Raw genomic sequence first — 18,523 nt, 5'->3', positions numbered from 1 at the left:
ATTTCATTCGAAAACAGCCCTTCCAACCATTGGGGACTATTCCTTTTGACATCCTCACCCTCAAGACCACTTTCCTTCTGTGGCTGGCCACAGGCAGTCGTAGAGGTGAGCTGCATGGTCTTAGTGGAATGCCACAAGATCTGGCCTTCCACAGAGATGGTTCCATCACTATTTGTTTCCTTCCAGAGTTTCTGGCTAAGAACCAAGACCCTGAGGTTCCTTCCCCCTCTCTTGAGGGTCAGACCTTTGTCTGATATTCTTGCCCAAGATGATGCGGATAGGCACCTCTGCCCTGTTCGGTGTCTCAAATATTATTGGGATAGGTCTCGCCATAGGCGTTCTTCTCAGAGGCGTCTCCTCATCTCCTCAATGAGAATTACAAGAAAGAACATCGCTGCAGGCACCATTTCCCGCTGGGTTCCCCAAGTCATTCGTAGAGCCTACTCTCATGCACACAGGGATATCAGCTGTCTTCATCCCAGAGCATACGAAGTGCGGACCATAGCTACTTCGGCTGTTTTCCCAGCACTCATTGCCAACGCAGCATGTCTTGGAGGCAGCCTTCTGGCGGTCTGAGAATCCCTTCATCAACTTCTACCTCAGGAATTTCCGTATGACCAGGGCTGATGGTTCCAAGGGGATTTCCTTTGTCGCGGCTAACACTGCCGTCTCAGTTACAAGGGCTCCCCATACGAACCAGTAGGCGTTGCCCTCCTCCATTTGCTTTAAATTCTGCATCAGTTTGACATGGTACAGTATATGACACCAAAAGGAGGAGTTTGTATTATACTCCATGTTTGGTGTTACATATACTTACCATGTCAAACTCGAGTGCCCGCCCGTCCGTCCCCCGCGTCTCCGCCGTGGTTCTCATGGGGCATTTTTGTTCATGGCCACGGAATGATTCAGCACTTATAGCTTTTAGAGGCGTTTGATTGGCTGAGAGCGGGCGGGGCCCGTCTTTTCACTGTTAGCCGCGCGAAATTTGGCCAAGCAGAGCAAACCAATAGGCCTAGTTTGCATCAGTTTGACATGGTAAGTATATGTAACACCAAACATGGAGTATAATACAAACTCCTCCTTTTAAGCACCCCTTTACAGGCGGTGGCAGTGAGAGTCACGCTTGAGAAAACCATCACTGACAGCTCTCTCTACCTTCCTCCTTCGTCCGGTTCTGAGGCAGGACCTCCATGAACCTGGTCGACCAGCTCCCACGTCCGTTTTTACTGTTGGGCGACTTCAATGTACACTCCCCTCTCTGGGGAAGTGAGATGTACATCAGCCCGAGGGTCTTCTCTTATAAAACCTTTCTGACATGGACTTGGTGCGGTCTTAATCGACAAGTCTCCACTTACCTGCATCTGTCCTCTGGAAAGCTCTCGTGTTTAGATCTGTCGTCTGCGATCCATCGTTGGTCCTGGACTACGAGTGAAAGTGCACGACGATCTGCACGGAGTGACCACTTTCCTGTCGTCCTCCGCCCCACAGATGGAGAAGGTGACTCTCTGCCTGACCGCCTGTACTACGACAAAGCAGACTGGGAGTTTTTTTACTCACCAAGATAAGAGCGGAGCTGCAGGAAGAAACAGTATTGAAAAGCAAGGACCCTGTTGAGGGTCTGACTCGGATCTTTTTGGGGATTGCGCCAAAGCAGCGCCCCAATCGTCTACCCCAAAGCCTCGGCCCCCTTTAAAACGCCCCTGGTTCAATCCCGGAATTTTCGGGAGGCCCGCAAGTCCCCGGGAAAGGAGCGCAGCAAACGAGTTTTCGGAGGACCGGGAAAAAACCTTTGGCGTTCAACCCCCATAAAAGGGCTAGGGCGAAAGCCGGGTTTGTTTTTTAAAAAGACCCAAAAGGAAAGTCATGGAGGGGATTTTGCTTTTTCCTTTAACCCCTCCAACAAAAAACCCAAAAAGAAAGTGGGGAGGGTTTTAAAAAAAAATTAAAGGGGCCCTTTCTTTAGGCCCGGGCCGTTTTTGGGGTTGCGGCCCCGGCCCCGTGATGGGGGGAAAAATGAGATCCTGGGGTTTTGGAGAGAGGGAAACCCCCTGCTCTCAACCACCCCTTTTGGGCTGGGACCCCCCTCCAAAGGGACAGGCGGCACACATTGGCCGGTGTTTTCAATGGGTCCCCCTTGGGTGGCTGGGTAAAGTTTGGCAGTTTAGGGGCTGCGAAAGGAAACCCCCGTAGTGCTGGGCTCTCGGGCCCCCGGGGGACGGGGCCCCATGACCGGGGGGGAGCGTTGGAGCTGGGGTTGCGGGTTTGTAAAACCCCCTCCCGAAAACCGGGAAAGGGGGTCAAGCTGGGGCCCCCTTTGACCCGGGGCCCCAAATTTTTGGGCCCCCCATGGTGGGTGGGTAAGGGAGGGTTAATTCCACATTTTTCTTTCAACATAAAATCCAAAACAAATACACCCCCCCAAACTGGGAAAAAAAGCCCGACAAACAGGAAAAGGGGCGATTTTCAGACTCTGGTCGGAGGTTTTGGGGGCCCTTGGGGTTTTTTCCCCATGGTGGCTAGGGGATGGGGGGGCGTGATGACGAAAAAGGCCCTTTGCGGCCCCTCGGGCCCCTTCGCTGTCCGGGAAGGGCTTTCGTGTCGGGCAGGATCGTTTCAGACCCTTTAAAGGAGGTGAAAGGGGCGTTTTTTAGTCCAGCAGAACCCAAAAAGACAGCCACAGCTCCTTCTCAAGGGGGGAACCACTTTTCTTTGGGGATAGGGCAGGAAAAATTTCCCCACAAACGGTCCTCAACTGGTTTCCAAAGGGAGTCTTTCAAAATTGCCCGGGATTGAAAGGGGGTTGTCTAAAGGCCCCCCGGATAAAGAGCGAACGTCCTCTCAGGGGTGGACCGATGTGTACGGGTGACGGTGGGGAAAGGGGGGTCGGCGGATTTCCCAAACCAAACTTTTTTCTTCCTCCCCTTCTGCGGGCCCGGAAAGGGGGCCCCCCCAAGGCCCAATTCGGGGGGGGATTCCCTGTTTTAATGTCAGCCTGTATACCCGTCCCCTCTAAATTTGCTTTAAGGTCAGAATTGGAAAACTTAAAGAGACAAAAGGGGTAAGGGGGGGAAGGGCGGTGGGACCTTTTTCGAAGGGGGGCGCACCGGGGCTTTGCGTCAGTGCAGCCCTGTGGGCGAACTGGGAGGGGGCCCCCCATTCCCCTCTTCGAGGCCCCTCCCCCGGGCCGGGGAGAAAGAAAAACAAAACCAGAAAAGTCAAGACAAAACCCCAAAAAAAATTTCCTTCTTTGACCCAAGGAACGGGAAAAACCGGGGCGTCCCCTTTAAGGCGTCGTATGCCTTTTTCCCCGTAAAGATCCAGGACCTTGGCCCTTTCGCGGCCCAGACGCTTTCCACAGGAAACGAAACGGACCCCTTAAACCCCCCTTCGGGGAAAACCCGTTGGCCTTGGGGGGAGGCGTTTGTGCCCCCCCCCTTCCCTTCCTGCGGGGCCGGGTCCCGGGGCTGCGGGGGCGGGAGAAAAAAGGGCCCTCGGGGGGAGGCCGTTGCCCCCCCGCCCCCCCCCCCCCCCACCCCCCCCCCCCCGGCCCCCCCTGCCCCAGCCTCTCGTCTGCCCGGGCCCCCTCGGGCTGGGGGAAAAATTCCCCCGGGAAGCCCCCCCCTTACCCCCAAAAAAATTAAAAGGAGGGGAGGGTTTGGGGCCCCACGGCGGACGGGAGGGGCCGAGGTGGTGGGATTTCCGCCCCCGGTGGAAAATCAAAAAAAATTTTTAGGGCAAAAAAAAAAATTTCTCCATCCGGGCGGACCTTGACCCAAACCGCAAGTGGAGGGGGGGGGGGAACCCGAGGGAAATAGGCTGGCTTTTTTTTTTTTTTAAAAAACCCTTTTTTAAAATGGCAGTGTTTCCACTGGTTTTATGGGGGGATTCATGCCAACTTCCGGAACCCCAGTCCCTTTTGTCGGCTTTAAAACCCCTTCATGTGGCACTGCGGAGACCTGCAAAGAGATGGAAAGGTTTTTATCTCCCCCTCGGGTTTTTTAAACCCCTTTTTTTTTTTAAACCCGCTAAACCCGAAGAAAAAGAGGGTTGACGGGGGGTTTCGCTTTTTTTAAATTTCGAAAGTCCCTTTTATACAGTACAGTTTTTTTAAAAAGCCCCCCCTTTAAGGGGGTTTGGCAGTCAGGTCCCCGGTTTCGAAAAAACCCATCCTGTCTGTTTCCTCTCAAACCTTTCCCCCCCCTTCCGTCCTTTGTTCTGAGGCAGGACCTCATGCCCTGGCGACCAGCCCCACGCCCTTTTTTTCCCTTTTTTCGACTTAAAAACGGAAAACTCCCCGCTCTGGGAAAAATGGGGGATGACATCACCCCGGAGGCCCTTTCTTTTAGAAAACCTTCTCTTTTGACATGGACTTGTGCTGTTTTAAACCAAAAAACCAAGTCCCCACTTACCGGGCATCTTTTTGGGGGAAAAACACCCGTGTTTTTTTGGTGGGGTCGGGTTTCCATTTTGGGTTTCTGGACTCCCGAGGGGAAAATTTTTTGGACGGAGTTTTTGCAGGGAGGAAAAAATTTCCTGTCGTCCCCCAAACCCCCAATGGAAAGGTTGACTCTTCTCCACCCCTGAACCAACAAAGCAGACTGGATTTTTTTTTTTACCCCCCCAAGTTTAAAGAGCGGGGTGCGGAAAAAGGGAAAATTTTTTGAAAAGAAGGAAACCCTCGACGCCGGGACTGGAAATGGTTTTGATTGCGCCAAGAGCAGTCCCTTTGGGAACCTTAAAGCCCAGGTCCCTTTGAACGCCCGGTAAACGCGAATGTGGGGAGGCCCAAAGGTTGGGGAGGGAGCGGCGGTCTTTGGAGACCCGAAAAACCGAAAAGCGCAAAACCCCCAAAACATTGAGGGCAAAAGCCGGGTATTTTTTTAAAAAAGAAAAAAGGGGAAAGGGAATGGAGAGATGTTTTTGCTTTTCCCTTAACCTAAAAAACCAAAAAAAGGGAAGAAAGGTGTGGGGGTTTTTTAAAAAAAATTTGGGGGAAAAAACGCGGGCCCGGCCCCTTTTAAAAACCATTTTAAAAAACTTTCAGCGCTCTGGTCAAAGAGGGAAGGAAGTTTTCCCCAAATTTCCCTTTGGCCCCCCACAAAAGAACGGGAACTCAAAGTTTTGGCAAACAAATCTCTGGGGTTTTCTTTTCCAAAAAACCTGCCAGAAAAAAAACCAGAAACTTCTTTTGGGACAAAACAGAAAAATTTAAAAACCTTTTTCCTTTCCCCAATGAAGAATTTAAATCTCCCCCAGCCCCGGTACGGTTTCCTGTCCAGGAATGGACGAAGTCCTTTTTAAACTCCAAAACCCCCTTCCCAAACCGTCTGGACCCCCTTTGCTTAAAGTTTTAACCACATCGGGGTAAAGGCTTCTTTCCACCCTCCTGGGGGAAACCCCCCTCAAATCCCCCCCTCCCGAAACCGGGAAAAGCCCCTCGAACCCCTCCAATTTACCCCCCCAATTTGGGCACTGACCAGTGCCTCTGAAAAACTGAGGGGAAGAAGAGGGTCAACGGTAGCCCCTGATGGGGGGAAAATGAGACCGCCCGGCCTTCTGGGAAGGGAACAGTGGGGTTTTCCCCGAAAGCATCGCTCTACCGTTGACCATCTGGTTCGCCGGGAAAAAACCACGAAAAGGGAAATGCTTTCGTCAACAAAAAAACATGTGGGGGCCCCTTATTTTTTGACCGGGGAAAAGCTTACGTTTACCACTTTGGAAATTTTTGGGGTTTTTTTTCCGGCCCCTTGCACAAGCTCGGTTTCCCCGGGGACACCGGGCCTCAGTTTATCCACTTTTTTTTAAAAAAGGACAGACAATTCCAGGTGAGAGTCGGCACCACCCGCCCGACTTTTTCACGAGAAAGGAAGCGGGGTTTTTCCCGCGGGGGGGACCCATCCTTCGCCGGTCTGTTCACCCATCAAAATTAATGACTGGGTTCCCAACCCCGCAGAAAGGATGGGACAGTTTCGCTTTTTTCGGGGAATAAATTTTTGCTTTATATGAAACCCCGGCCCAGAAACGTACCCAGCACCCCCAGCGAGGGGCCTTCCCAGCCCTGGCCAAAAAAAACCAGTGTTGGGGCGAGGGATTGGCTTAACTTTTGGGCCTCCAAAATGAATGCATAAACTTTAAATTTTTTTTCCCCCCCAAATTCTTTCGGGCCCCTGAACCCGTCGGGGAAACACCCAAACCAATCCCGGGGGGTCCAAGGGAAGCCAGATTTTCAGGGGTCGAGATCAAAACTTTTTTTCCCGAATTAAAAAGGTTTTTGAAATTTTAAATGGCCCTGAAAACACCCGGGGTTGTGGCACCAACAAAACGGGGTGCTGTAAGGGGAAAACCCTTGAAAACCTCCCCAGAGCCCTGGTCCGGTCCCAAACTGGATTATGGAAGTTTTGGTTTTCGGTTTCGGGCCAGACCGCCCCTCCCTGAAACGTTGGACCCTGTCCCCAACAAAGGGTCCGTCTCAGTTTTGGGGGCTTTCCGCACCACCCCGTGCACAGCCTTTTACGCAGAGGGGGGGGGAAAACCCCCCTTTTTTAAAACCGCGACTTGAAGCTGCCCCCTAAAACTATTTTTTAAAATTTTTTTTCCGGAAAAACCTTTTAAAAACCCCCTGCTTACGACGCTGTATTCAACAACCCTTTCGATAAGAAATTTACAGACAACCCAAACTGCATACCTCCTCTCGGACTCCGCATTCAGCCGCACTTGGAAAATGCCGATCTGATGTCGGTGGCATCTCAGATTTCTCTAAGTTCCCTGACAGCCCCCCGTGGACCTTTACAACACCTGAGGTCCGATTCGATCTGGCCTCGTACCGTAAGGACACCACAGTTCTCTGGCCTACAAGAACCTACTTTTCGGAACTGTGCCACAAATTCCCCCACTTTTCAAGGCATCTTCATGACGGTTCCAAGTCAGAGGACGGAGTCGCCGCATCTGCGTTCTGTCCCGCCTTTCCTGACCGGCCCTCAACGGAACACATCCTGTCTGACAGCTCGGTATACACCCGCGGAACTGACCGCACTGGTCCTGGGGTTAAAAATGGTTCTCTCTTCCAAACAGAAGAGATTCATGATCTTTTCCGACTCCTTATCAGCCCTGGAGGCGATTGCCTGCAGGAATATCACTCATCCCAACTGCTGAATTTTATGAAACTTTTACTCTCGCAACGAAGAAAGGATACGAGGTTGTGTTGGCCTGGGTTCCCGGACATGTTGGCATTCGTGGTAACGAAAGGGCGGACCTGCTGGCCAGGAATGCTGTAAAGAAAGAATTGTCCAGATCCTTGGTACCCTATACAGACATGAAGCGGAAGGTCAATACTTACGTTAAGGATCTTTGGCAAGAGAAGTGGAACACCCAGACGGACAACAAGCTCTTCCAGATCCGTCCGGACCTAAAAGAGACCCTCCCTTCGGGGGTGAAGAACAGAAAGGAGGAATCTGTGCTGTGCAGACTGCGTACGGGGCACACTTTTTTTACTCATTCTTACTTGTTGAAGGGGGAGGAGGCCCCTCGATGCGTTCCCTGTGACGAGCCTCTCACCGTGAAACACGTGCTCCTTGACTGTTGGGATCTGCATGACGTTAGACGCAGACATTACACGGCGGTTTCTTTGAAGACTTTGTTTCGTGATGTCCCTCCGTGGGCGCTGATGGACTTCTTAAAAGAAGTGAACCTTTTTAACCAGATTTGAAGGTTTTAAACTATGGAAGTTTTTTTTTAACTTTGGAGTGGAAAGTTTGAAGTGGTGACTCGTTTTAATTGGGTGGGTTTTTTTTTAGTCTTGTAGTAGTAATTGACGCGGCGATAGCCTTGAGATGGCCTTAGTGGTCGGCGAGGCTCTAAGCACCATAATTTCATTTGATTTCATTTCATTTCAGGCTCTAAGCACCATAATTTCATTTCATTTCTACATACAATGTGAACGCTTTAAACACATTCACACATACACACAGCATGCACACACATACATACACACACACTCTCTGTGTCTGTCTCTCACTTTCTGTGTGTGTTGTGTGTATGTGTAACACAGTTTATGAAGACAAATGATCTAGATACTTTCAGATAGCTTGTTCTTTTTTTTCTCCTTTTTCTTCAAGAAATCCTTTGAAATTTGCCCCCCTCCCCGCCTCTTCCCACCTCGACTTCTAGACAGAAGGCCATAACAACTCTCAGATTTTAGATCAGTGTGAATCATTGTTATTGTGTGTGTGTGTGTGTGTGTGTGTTCAGGTTTGGTGCATTAATGTTTCTGGAAGCCATGTTGGTACAAAACCCATCCTGGTAAGCAAATTTTCCACTGAGTTGCCAAACTGGGCAAGTGAAAAACAGTAAATGTTGATCCCAGCTAGTAGAATGTTACTTGGATCAGTCAATTCCTGACACTGTTTGAGTGTTTCACAGTGCAGATTTGGGCTTTTCTTTTCAACTCAGCATGTTGCTGTTTACAGTGGAGGTTAAAAAAGACCATACTCTTGAGTTGGCCCTCAATGGTCAGATGGGCTAAACTGAAATCAGGAGTACTAATAGTGATAATATTAATGTGAAATCTGCAATAGATAAATGATACCGGCATATTTGAGGATGTTGAATCACAGCCTAGGACTTGATTGCTTGGTACACCATTTTGAGGAAGAGTGCACCAATTTTTTACAAGAATACACCAAATACAAATATAAGGTAAATAGGCCTGGAAATGTGGATGAGTGTTGTCAGGGCGAACTTGAAACTTGGGAAAGGACTTTGGACCTGACCCATTTTCATTTTACATGAAACAGTTCCTCACAAGCAGCTATTTGATTTTCATTCATTGTGAAGGTGAGATATTTTCCACCATTTATATTGATCTTCATTCATGGTTAAGTTATTTTCCACCATTTAAGGTCTTTGAATAATGTGTGTTCATGGTTTTATGACTTTATGTATGTCTGTCTGTCTTGACACAACATATAACCAAATCAGTGATTTTTTAATGAAAATTTTTGTTTTTGATCGCACAGGAGCCTTCCAAATGCCTTTTAAATCTTTTTTTTTCTGCTTCTGGACCCCTGCCTTTAAGTTTTTTTGTTTTCTGGCATTTGCACCCATGTATGTATATATATGTATATTTTTCTTGTTGTTTCTATTCAAGAATGTGTGAAATTTAAAGCTTTTAATTGTTGTCTTCCAGCACTTTGTAGGAATGAGATTTTGGAAGATTGCATGTTGGACTTGTTGATAACAAAAACTTACACTACCCAATTTATTTATTTCTTCACAACCATATATAAGGATGAAAAAGCCACAGTTATATCACCAGGACTTTGAGGCAATGTTCTAAGAAAAAGGCATTTAGGTGATCATAGTCTCTTGCACGGGTAATTTAATTTAATGCTGATCTTTAAATGGGGTTATACAGAATATAAGCACCATGATACATGTATAACAATAAGATGGTCATCATTCATTTTAGGGGAAAACAGAAAATTATTGATCCTGCAGTAAAGAAAAGAAAAAGAAGAAAAAGAAAAGAAGAAATTACTGTAAAGTTCGGTCTATAAGCTGTGACTTTTTACCCCAGCTTCAACCTCTGCGGCTTATACAATGATGCGGCTTATTTGTGGATTTTAATGATCCCGGGAGTGTCACGTTCTCGTCTATTCTTAGCTGCCCTTCAATGATTTCTGTCCATGAATTTTTGGATAAGCTTCAGGATAGTGTGCTAACTGTTCACGTTTTATAAATTAAATCTGCACACATTAAAGCCTTCAGATCAGCATTCAGTTTTACTCTGCAAGCGTACACCCTCATCATGCTGAAAACGCGACGTTATGCCTATGATGCAGCCTTCAAATTGAAGGCGATCAACCTAGCAGACGACAGTGCAAGTGACGAACCAGCAGCGACCTCCACCTTCATGTTCAAGTGAAAGCAAGGCTGAAGTCAGTGACAAGATGGTGGAGGAAGCTGTGCTGGTTCTCTTCAACTCGGACACTGAAGACGAAGATTTTAGTGGATTCAGTGAGCAGGATGACGTTGAATAAATGTGACTATCCCTAAATTATGGATCTTATTTTCGTTGTGTTTATTATTTTTTTGTGGCACTAGCAGTATTTTCACTTGCATTTCTTTGTGTTGTTCCCGCTTGTGTTTATTTCATAACCTACAGTATCGACAGCTTTTCTGTAGTATCAGTATGTGTTCCGGTACCGGAAATAAGTGCGGCTTATAAACCGGTGCAGGCTTATGTATGTATAAAGTTCAATTTTTTCCAAAATTTAGTGGTTGCGGCTTATATACCAGTGCGCTCAATAGACCGAACTTTACGGTAATCTTCTGCAGTCTGTTGTATTAGTTTTCATGGACCATTATCACCTTCATCTCAGCACGTAGTTGGTACATGTACTTGACATGTCATATGTGTGTGTGTGTGTGTGTGCAGTTACTGGTGCTGAAGTATGTACAGAACAAAGATGTCTTTATGCGCTACCACAAAGCCCACCTCACTCGCAGACTCATTCTCGACACCTCGGCGGACAATGAGAAAGAGGAGAACATGGTAGAATGGCTCAGAGTAAGTTTTGGTATAATGATGTGTGTTTGCGTGCATAAGTCGGTCAGTCTGCTTGTGTCAGATCTTTTGGTGTCATATGCTCTATGTTGTCAAACTGGTGCAGACAAGGCCTGTAGGTTTGCTCAGTTGGCCAAATTTCATGGCTGGTCATCTTCGTAGACGATGAGCGCAGTTCCTTCCCTTCAGCACTAAATTCCTTTGGTCATTCCTGAAAATAATAAAAGCACATTGGTTTAACAAGTGTCAGCAAGTTTGTACCCAGAGGAAAAGAGCTCAGCATCTTAGCTCTCAGAGACCACATATGGACAGTGCTAGAGCCCATTAAAAGCTTTGAGCTAAATCTCACCTTATATTTAAAACCAGCAGATACTTTTCCGTCAGAAAGTTTTGTTCCTTACTCCAATTTAAAAAAAAAAAAAAGTATTGAAAGTTATTGAGAAAATTGAAGGGGACAAACACCTGTCCCTCGATATACCACCTAAAGTTAGAAGGCTCCCTACCCCAGAAAACGAAGTATGGCTGCGTACATGGCAGGGTAAAAACGGTCAACACGTAAAAGCTCATTTGTGTACATACGAATGAACGTGGTAGTTGCAGCTCACGAACAAAGAAGAAGTCTCCCTGGTTACTGCTTACAGTATCCAGGAAGATTCCTTTCCTTCAAACAGGTCTAACACTTTCTTAAAGATGAAAACTCCTAAAAAAGAAGATGCCGTCTTATTATCTTCTGCTAACTCTGAACATACCATTTACTCTGGATGAATTAAAATCAGCTCTTCAAACATGCAACAATTCTCACAGCAGTTTCCTTTTATACCTTCTGGAAGTTAGTCTTCAAACTGTTTAACCACATCTTGACAGCAGAGTTCTTTTTTCCTCCTGGCGAAAAAGATTCTTAAGCCTTGGAAAGATCTCTCAAATCCTACAAAGTATTGACCAAGAGCACTGACCAGTTATCTCTGAGAAGTGATAGAGAAGACGGTCAACTCCATACTGATGTAGGTACTCAAAACCAGTCTTGAGACCACCATCCGTTACCGTAACACCTTCATCAGCATAAGCATGTCATTGCCATAATGTTTTTTCATCTGGAAAAGGCATTTTATATTACCTGTAATTTTGTCTCCAAAACTTTATTGAGAAGTTTACAGGTTTGTGTTGCCTCTGCTCTGTCTGACATCCATGGACAGGACTGACAAGGTGACCTGCAAGGGAACGTTCTCTCTCTTCTGCTTTCTTCAGCATCAAAATCAATTATATTGTCAATTCTGTAAGGTGTGGCTTCAAGTCCTCTCTGTTCTAAGTCAGCTCGTAAAACATTTGCTGGCATTCAGTGTCAGCTTCAGTTGTGTGTAGACAAGATCCAGCACTCTCTGCAACATCAACTTTTCTGTTTTGGTGTTGAACGATTTGATTGCAAGAGGCACGAAAAAACACAATCACACAAGCATTTTGCAGATGCCCTGAAGAAACACATACAGCACAAAGCCAGTTTCTTGAAATGGAAAACTTCTAATGATTTGCGGAAGATTTTAAAGTCATCAGGGCAGAGGTTATGCTGTGTGAGTAGATAGCTGATGACAACCTCTCCATCTCCATTGCGGACACTTTGACATGAGGTGTCTGTGATCATCACATTTTTTATCCCTTTCATTTATTTTCTTTGTTGAAAAAATGTTATGAAGTACTGAATTTTCAGAGAGGAGCCCACCCTTCAGAATAAATGTAACCCTGCGTTTTCCTCCTCACCAGTTTTACACATTGAAGAGACAGAAATTCAGTTCATCTTAGTAATTTTCATTTTATTTTGCTTTTGGTATGCATAAAAAAAAGTATTTCTTGGTAATTTTCATTTTGTTTTGCTTTTGGTATGCATAAAAAAAAGTATTTCTTGGTACAAAAAGTATTATGTCTGTCAGCCAGATTGATTATCGATTGAGCGGTGTTTTAGCTGACTGCAGAGCAGCATAAGAAAACTACTCTTTTGTAGGCCAGAACTTTTCTTTGGTGTACGCCAAACTACACTGAGCACTATAAGGGGTTAACAGTTCTGTCTTCATAAATTTTATTTCAGGGATTTCTGAATGACCGGGGTTTATGGTTCCAATGGGTTTTCCTTTGTTGCAGCTAACACAGCTGTTATTGTTACTAGGGCTCTCCTTTCAAACCAGGTAGGCTTTGCCCTCCTTTTGCTTTGAGATTTGTGCAAATTGGCTGAGCAGAGGTGTCTTAGAACTGCACAAGCCACAAAATTAGGCCAGCAGAGCACACCAAAAGGCTGAGTTTGTACCTGTTTTTGACATACGTTTTTTTAACCAGAGGGAGAAAATGCAAACTTCCTCTCTTCTTCACATGCTTTCACCTATTCAGTGCCTCAAAATTTTGAATAAAATAAAGAAAGAAAAAAGTGCTCTCCCCTTTCCAGAAAATTTTTAGGATTCAGGAGTAATAGATTTTTTTTTTAATCTTCCAACAAAACTATTGGAGATGCAGAACGAAAGTAAATGTTTTTGAAAATGAAAATGAATGTTCATTCTAAATCCGGGATTTTTTCCCAGTTATTTTTAATCTAGATAATTATTCAGGCATTTCAAAGTGAAGATGATAATATTTATGTATTTAAAAAGTCTATTTCCACCACAGAATGACACCCAGAAAGAAAACAAACAAAATACAGCTGGAAGTAACATACTTATTGTCTGATCATAGCAGTAAAAGAAATTTAAAAGGCTAATAAGTTTATGATACCAATCACAACACTTGTGACTAATTAAGTGAAACATTGCCCCAACAACGACATTGCGGTTTGATCAAGATGAAAAGTCAATCATGTTCTCAAAAAGCAAGCTGTCAAGCTTTCCTTACACCTTAGTGCATTCCCCTTTAGAGGAGAGACCACTTTGATAATATTCCTGTCCTCCAGGTTGTAACTGATCTGACTAAAGTGTCTACTGTGCATCCAGTTTGCCTCCTCTATAAAGAAATCAGTTAACTGATCCCTCCCGAAACCTGGAGGGGGTCAGGCTGGTGTTCTCTTGACCCTCTCCCGGGAGGGTCACTACCTTGTCGTGGTCGGGAGGCTTAGTGGCCAGTGATCGAGCGAGCTATGTCGGTGGGGGCATCAGTGCTTCTTGGGGTTTTGCTGCTCTGGTCCCAGGTCTTAATTGACAGCCTACGTAGCCATCGTAGCTGTTTGGGCTGAATAAGTGGTGGTTTTGTACTGATGCCCCTGATAGGGCTTCCCATGCCGAACAGGTCGTTAGTGAGGCCCAAACTAAACGTGACCCACTGTTCCTTTCGCTGCTCTCTATTCTTCTTTTTACCGCCTCTTTTCTGTCCTCAGCTCCCCATCAAGTCTTCTTTTCCACATTCTTTTTTCTCTGCGGCCTTCTTCAGGCCCGCGACCTGTGATGGAGGGGAATGAGATCCTGGGGATTGAGAGAGCACGCTGCTCTCAACACATCCCTTTGGCTCAGACCTCTCCTAAGACAGGCGGCACACATTGGCCCGTGTGTGTCAATCGGCTACCCCTTCGTAGGGCTGGGTCAAGACTGGCAGTTTGGAGACTAGCGAGGATAACCCCCGTAGTGCTCGGTTCTCTGTCCCCGGGAGCTGGGCATGATCGGGGGGGAACACGTTGGAGCTAGACTGTTGGTCGTATATCCCTCCCGAAACCTGGAAGGGGTCAAGCTGGTGTTCCCTTGACCCTGGCCCCTAAGTTGGACCACATGGCGGGTGGGTAAGGGAGGGATGAATTTACATATTTTTCAACATGAATTCCAAAAAATCACCCCCCCCTAACTCAGGCAAAAGACGACGACAAGGAACGGATGACTCAGACTCTGATTCGGAGGTCGTTGAGACCTCTGGTTTTTGGCCATCGTGGCTTGTGATGGAGGGCGCTGATGACGACAAGCCCTTGTCGGCTCTCAGCCCCTTCGCAGTCCAGAAGGGCTTTTAGTGTCTGGCAGGACCGCTAAAGTCCATCAAGAGACTGAGGAGCGGAGCGTTTTTAGTGCAGACAGAGTCCAGAAGGCAGACACAGCTCCTTCTCAAGGCGACCACTTTCGTGGATAGGGCGGTGGAGGTTTCCCCTCACAAAGGTCTCAACTGCTCAAAGGGAGTTATCAGATGCCCAGAGTTGAAAGGTGTGTCTGAGGCTGAGATCAAGAGCGAGCTGTCCTCTCAGGGAGTGACCGATGTGTACAGGGTGACGGTGAGGAAGGGGTCGGACAGAGTCCCGACCAACACTTTCTTCCTCACCTTCTGCTGCCCGGATGTCCCCAAGGACATTCGGGTCGGATACCTAATAGTTAATGTAAGCCTGTATGTACCGTCCCCTCTGAGATGCTTTAAGTGCCAGAAATTTGGTCACGTGAGAGACCGATGTAAGGAGGAAGAGGCGTGTGGCACCTGTTCGAAGGCGGCGCACCAGGGCGATTGCGTCAATCCAGCCCGGTGTGCGAACTGCGGAGGTGGCCACCCGTCCTCATCGAAAGACTGCCCCGCCTGGAGAAAAGAAAAACAAATCCAGAAAGTCAAGACAGAAAAGAAAATTTCCTTCTTTGAGGCAAGGAAACGGGTGGAGGCCGCGTCGCCTAAGGCGTCGTACGCCTCTGTCGTCAGACCCAGGATGGTGGACGTCGCGGTCCAGACGACGTCCACAGGAACGCAGACGGACGACTTACCCACCTCGTCGGAACCGTTGGCCTTGGGTGGAGATGCCGTGTCCACCCCTTCCCATCCTGTGCGGCAGTCCTCAGGGGCTGCTGGGCGGGAGAGAAAAGCCTCGGGCGGAGGCACGTTGTCCGCCTCCCGCCCCACCCCACCCCCCGGCACCCCTCGCCCCGCCTCTCGTCTGCCTGGTCTTGGGCTGGCGGAAGTGGCCGGAAACCCCCCGTACCTCCAAAACTCAAGGAGGGGAGGGTTGCGGCCTCGGTGGTATCGGGAGGGGCCTCGGTGGTGGATATTCCAACTCGGTCGGAATCCGAAAAATTTATTTAGAAAAATAAATACTCCATTCTGGCGGACCTTGAGCCACCGCAAGCACAGGAGCAGGGGGTAGCGATGGAATAGGCTGCTGCTTTATTTTTTTTAACCTTTTTTAATGGCAGTGATCCACTGGAACATCCGGGGGTTCCACGCCAATTTTCAGGAACTCCAGCTGCTTTGTCGTGCTTTGAAACCTTCAGTGCTGGCGCTGCAGGAGACTCTGCAAAGAGATGGCAAGGTTTTATCTCTCTCTGGTTTTAACTCCGTTTTTAAACCCGCTCAACCGAAGCAAGAGGGATTGACGGGAGGTGTCGCTCTTTTTATTCGCAAGTCCCTTTTATACAGTACAGTTCTTTTAAGCACCCCTTTACAGGCGGTGGCAGTCAGAGTCACGCTTAAGAAAACCATCACTGTCTGCTCTCTCTACCTTCCTCCTTCCGTCCGTGTTCTGAGGCAGGACCTCATGAACCTGGTCGACCAGCTCCCACGTCCGTTTTTACTGTTGGGCGACTTCAATGGACACTCCCTGCTCTGGGGAAGTGAGATGACATCAGCCCGAGGTCTTCTCTTGGAAAACCTTCTTTCCGACATGGACTTGTGCTGTCTTAACGACAAGTCTCCCACTTACCTGCATCTGTCCTCTGGAAAGCTCTCGTGTTTAGATCTGTCGGTCTGCGATCCATCGTTGGTCCTGGACTACGAGTGGAAAGTGCACGACAATCTGCACGGGAGTGACCACTTTCCTGTCGTCCTCTGCCCCACAGATGGAGAAGGTGACTCTCTGCCTGACCGCCTGAACTACGACAAAGCAGACTGGAGTTTTTTTACCAAGAAGATAAGAGCGGAGCTGCAGGAAGAAACAGTATTGAAAAGCAAGGACCCTGCTGACACTCTGACTCGGATCGTTTTAGATTGCGCCAAAGCAGCAGTCCCATCGTCTACCTCCAAGCCTCAGGTCCCTAGAATGCCCTGGTTCAACGCGGAATGTCGGGAGGCCCGTAAGTCTCGGAAGAGAGCGCAGCGACGCGTCTTTCGGAGACCGATAGCGTTCGAACCCATCAACGGCTGAGGTCGAAAGCCAGGTATGTTTTTAAAAAGAGCCAGAGGAAGTCATGGAGAGATTTCTGCTCTTCCTTAACCTCCAACACACCCAAGAAGAAAGTGTGGAGGGTTTTAAAAAGAATTAAGGGCAAAAACGTATGCCCGACCTTTCATCATCTTAAACTTTCAGACGCTCTGGTCACAGAGAAGAAAGCAGTTGCCCATTTGCTTGCCGCCACAATAGAACAGAACTCGAGATCTGCTAACAAATCTGCTCGCTTTCTTAAAACCAAAAACCTGTCAGAAAAAACACCATGTAACTTCTTTTCCGACAACACAGAGATTTACAACCTCCCTTTCACAATGAATGAACTTAAATCTGCCCTTCAGACCTGTACGGATTCCTGTCCAGGAATGGACGAGGTCCATTATAAACTCCTAAAGCACCTTCCCCAAACCTGTCTGGACACCCTGCTTAAAGTTTATAACCACATCTGGGTCACAGGCTTTTTTCCACCCTCCTGGCGGAAAGCCCTCATAATCCCGCTGCCGAAACCGGGAAAAGACCCCTCGAACCCCTCCAACTACCGCCCAATTGCACTGACCAGCTGCATCTGCAAACTGATGGAGAAGATGGTCAACGGTAGACTGATGTGGAAACTAGAGACCGACGGCCTTCTGGCGAAAGAACAGTGCGGTTTCCGCAAGCATCGCTGTACCGTTGACCATCTGGTCCGTCTGGAAACCACTGTCAGAAATGTATTTGTAAACAAACAACATGTGGTGGCCATATTTTTCGACTTGGAGAAAGCTTACGATACCACGTGGAAATTTGGTATTCTTTCCGACTTGCACAAGCTCGGCTTCCGAGGACACCTGCCTCAGTTTATCCACAATTTTTTACAAGACAGACAATTCCAGGTGAGAGTCGGCACCACCCTGTCCGACATTCACGAGCAGGAGCTGGGTGTCCCGCAAGGGAGCATCCTGTCGCCGGCTCTTTTCAGCATCAAAATTAATGACATCGTTCAATCCGTTCAGAAAGGATCGGACAGCTCGCTGTTCGTAGATGATTTTGCCTTATATGCAACCGGCAGCACGTACGCCAGCATCCAGCAACGGCTTCAGCTCTGCGTCAACAAAATCCAGTGTTGGGCAGAGGAGAATGGCTTCACATTTTCGTCCTCCAAAACTGAATGCATCCATTTTCATAATTTTCGCCAATTCTATCAGGACCCTGAAATCCGTCTGGGAACATCCACCATCCCGGCGGTCAAGGAAGCCAGATTTCTAGGGGTCGTCTTCGATCAGAAGCTGAATTTTCTCAGCCACATTAAACAGCTGAAAATATCTTGCCTAAAAGCCCTGAACATCATCCGAGTTGTGGCACACACGAACTGGGGTGCTGATAAGAGAACTCTCTTGCACCTCTACAGAGCCCTGGTCCGGTCCAAACTGGATTATGGAAGTGTTGTATACGGCTCGGCCAGACCGTCCTACCTGAAACTGTTGGACCCTGTACACCACCAAGGGCTCCGTCTCAGCTTAGGTGCTTTCCGCACCACCCCTGTGCACAGCCTGTACGCAGAGGCGGGGGAACCGCCTCTTTCCAACCGCAGACTGAAGCTGACCCTGAACTATTATTTGAAATTGTTTTCGGAACCTACAAACCCTGCTTACGACGCTGTATTCAACAACCCTTTCGATAAGAAATTTACAGACAACCCAAACTGCATACCTCCTCTCGGACTCCGCATTCAGCCGCACTTGGAAAATGCCGATCTGGATGTCGGTGGCATCTCAGTTTTCTCTAAGTTCCCTGACAGCCCCCCGTGGACCTTTACAACACCTGAGGTCTGATTCGATCTGGCCTCGTACTGTAAGGACACCACCAGTTCTCTGGCCTACAGAACCTACTTTTTG

General features: G+C 47.7%; 1 protein-coding gene across 3 annotated transcripts in view; it reads left to right on the top strand.

The window, feature by feature from the left end:
* The window catches only part of LOC143283118 (cullin-5-like), a 174,095-nt gene that overhangs the window by 126,468 nt on the left and 29,104 nt on the right, over positions 1-18,523 (top strand). For all 3 annotated transcript variants that reach the window (XM_076589254.1, XM_076589252.1, XM_076589255.1), the window contains one exon: positions 10,436-10,567. In XM_076589254.1, coding sequence (XP_076445369.1) covers positions 10,436-10,567 — 132 coding nt within the window. The remainder of the gene's footprint in view (positions 1-10,435; positions 10,568-18,523) is intronic.

The sequence above is a fragment of the Babylonia areolata genome, chromosome 6, assembly GCF_041734735.1.
Source record: "Babylonia areolata isolate BAREFJ2019XMU chromosome 6, ASM4173473v1, whole genome shotgun sequence".
Taxonomy (NCBI): Eukaryota; Metazoa; Mollusca; class Gastropoda; order Neogastropoda; family Buccinidae; genus Babylonia; species Babylonia areolata.
Note: the sequence above shows the minus strand (reverse complement) of the source record. Positions and strands in the feature narration are given on the sequence as shown.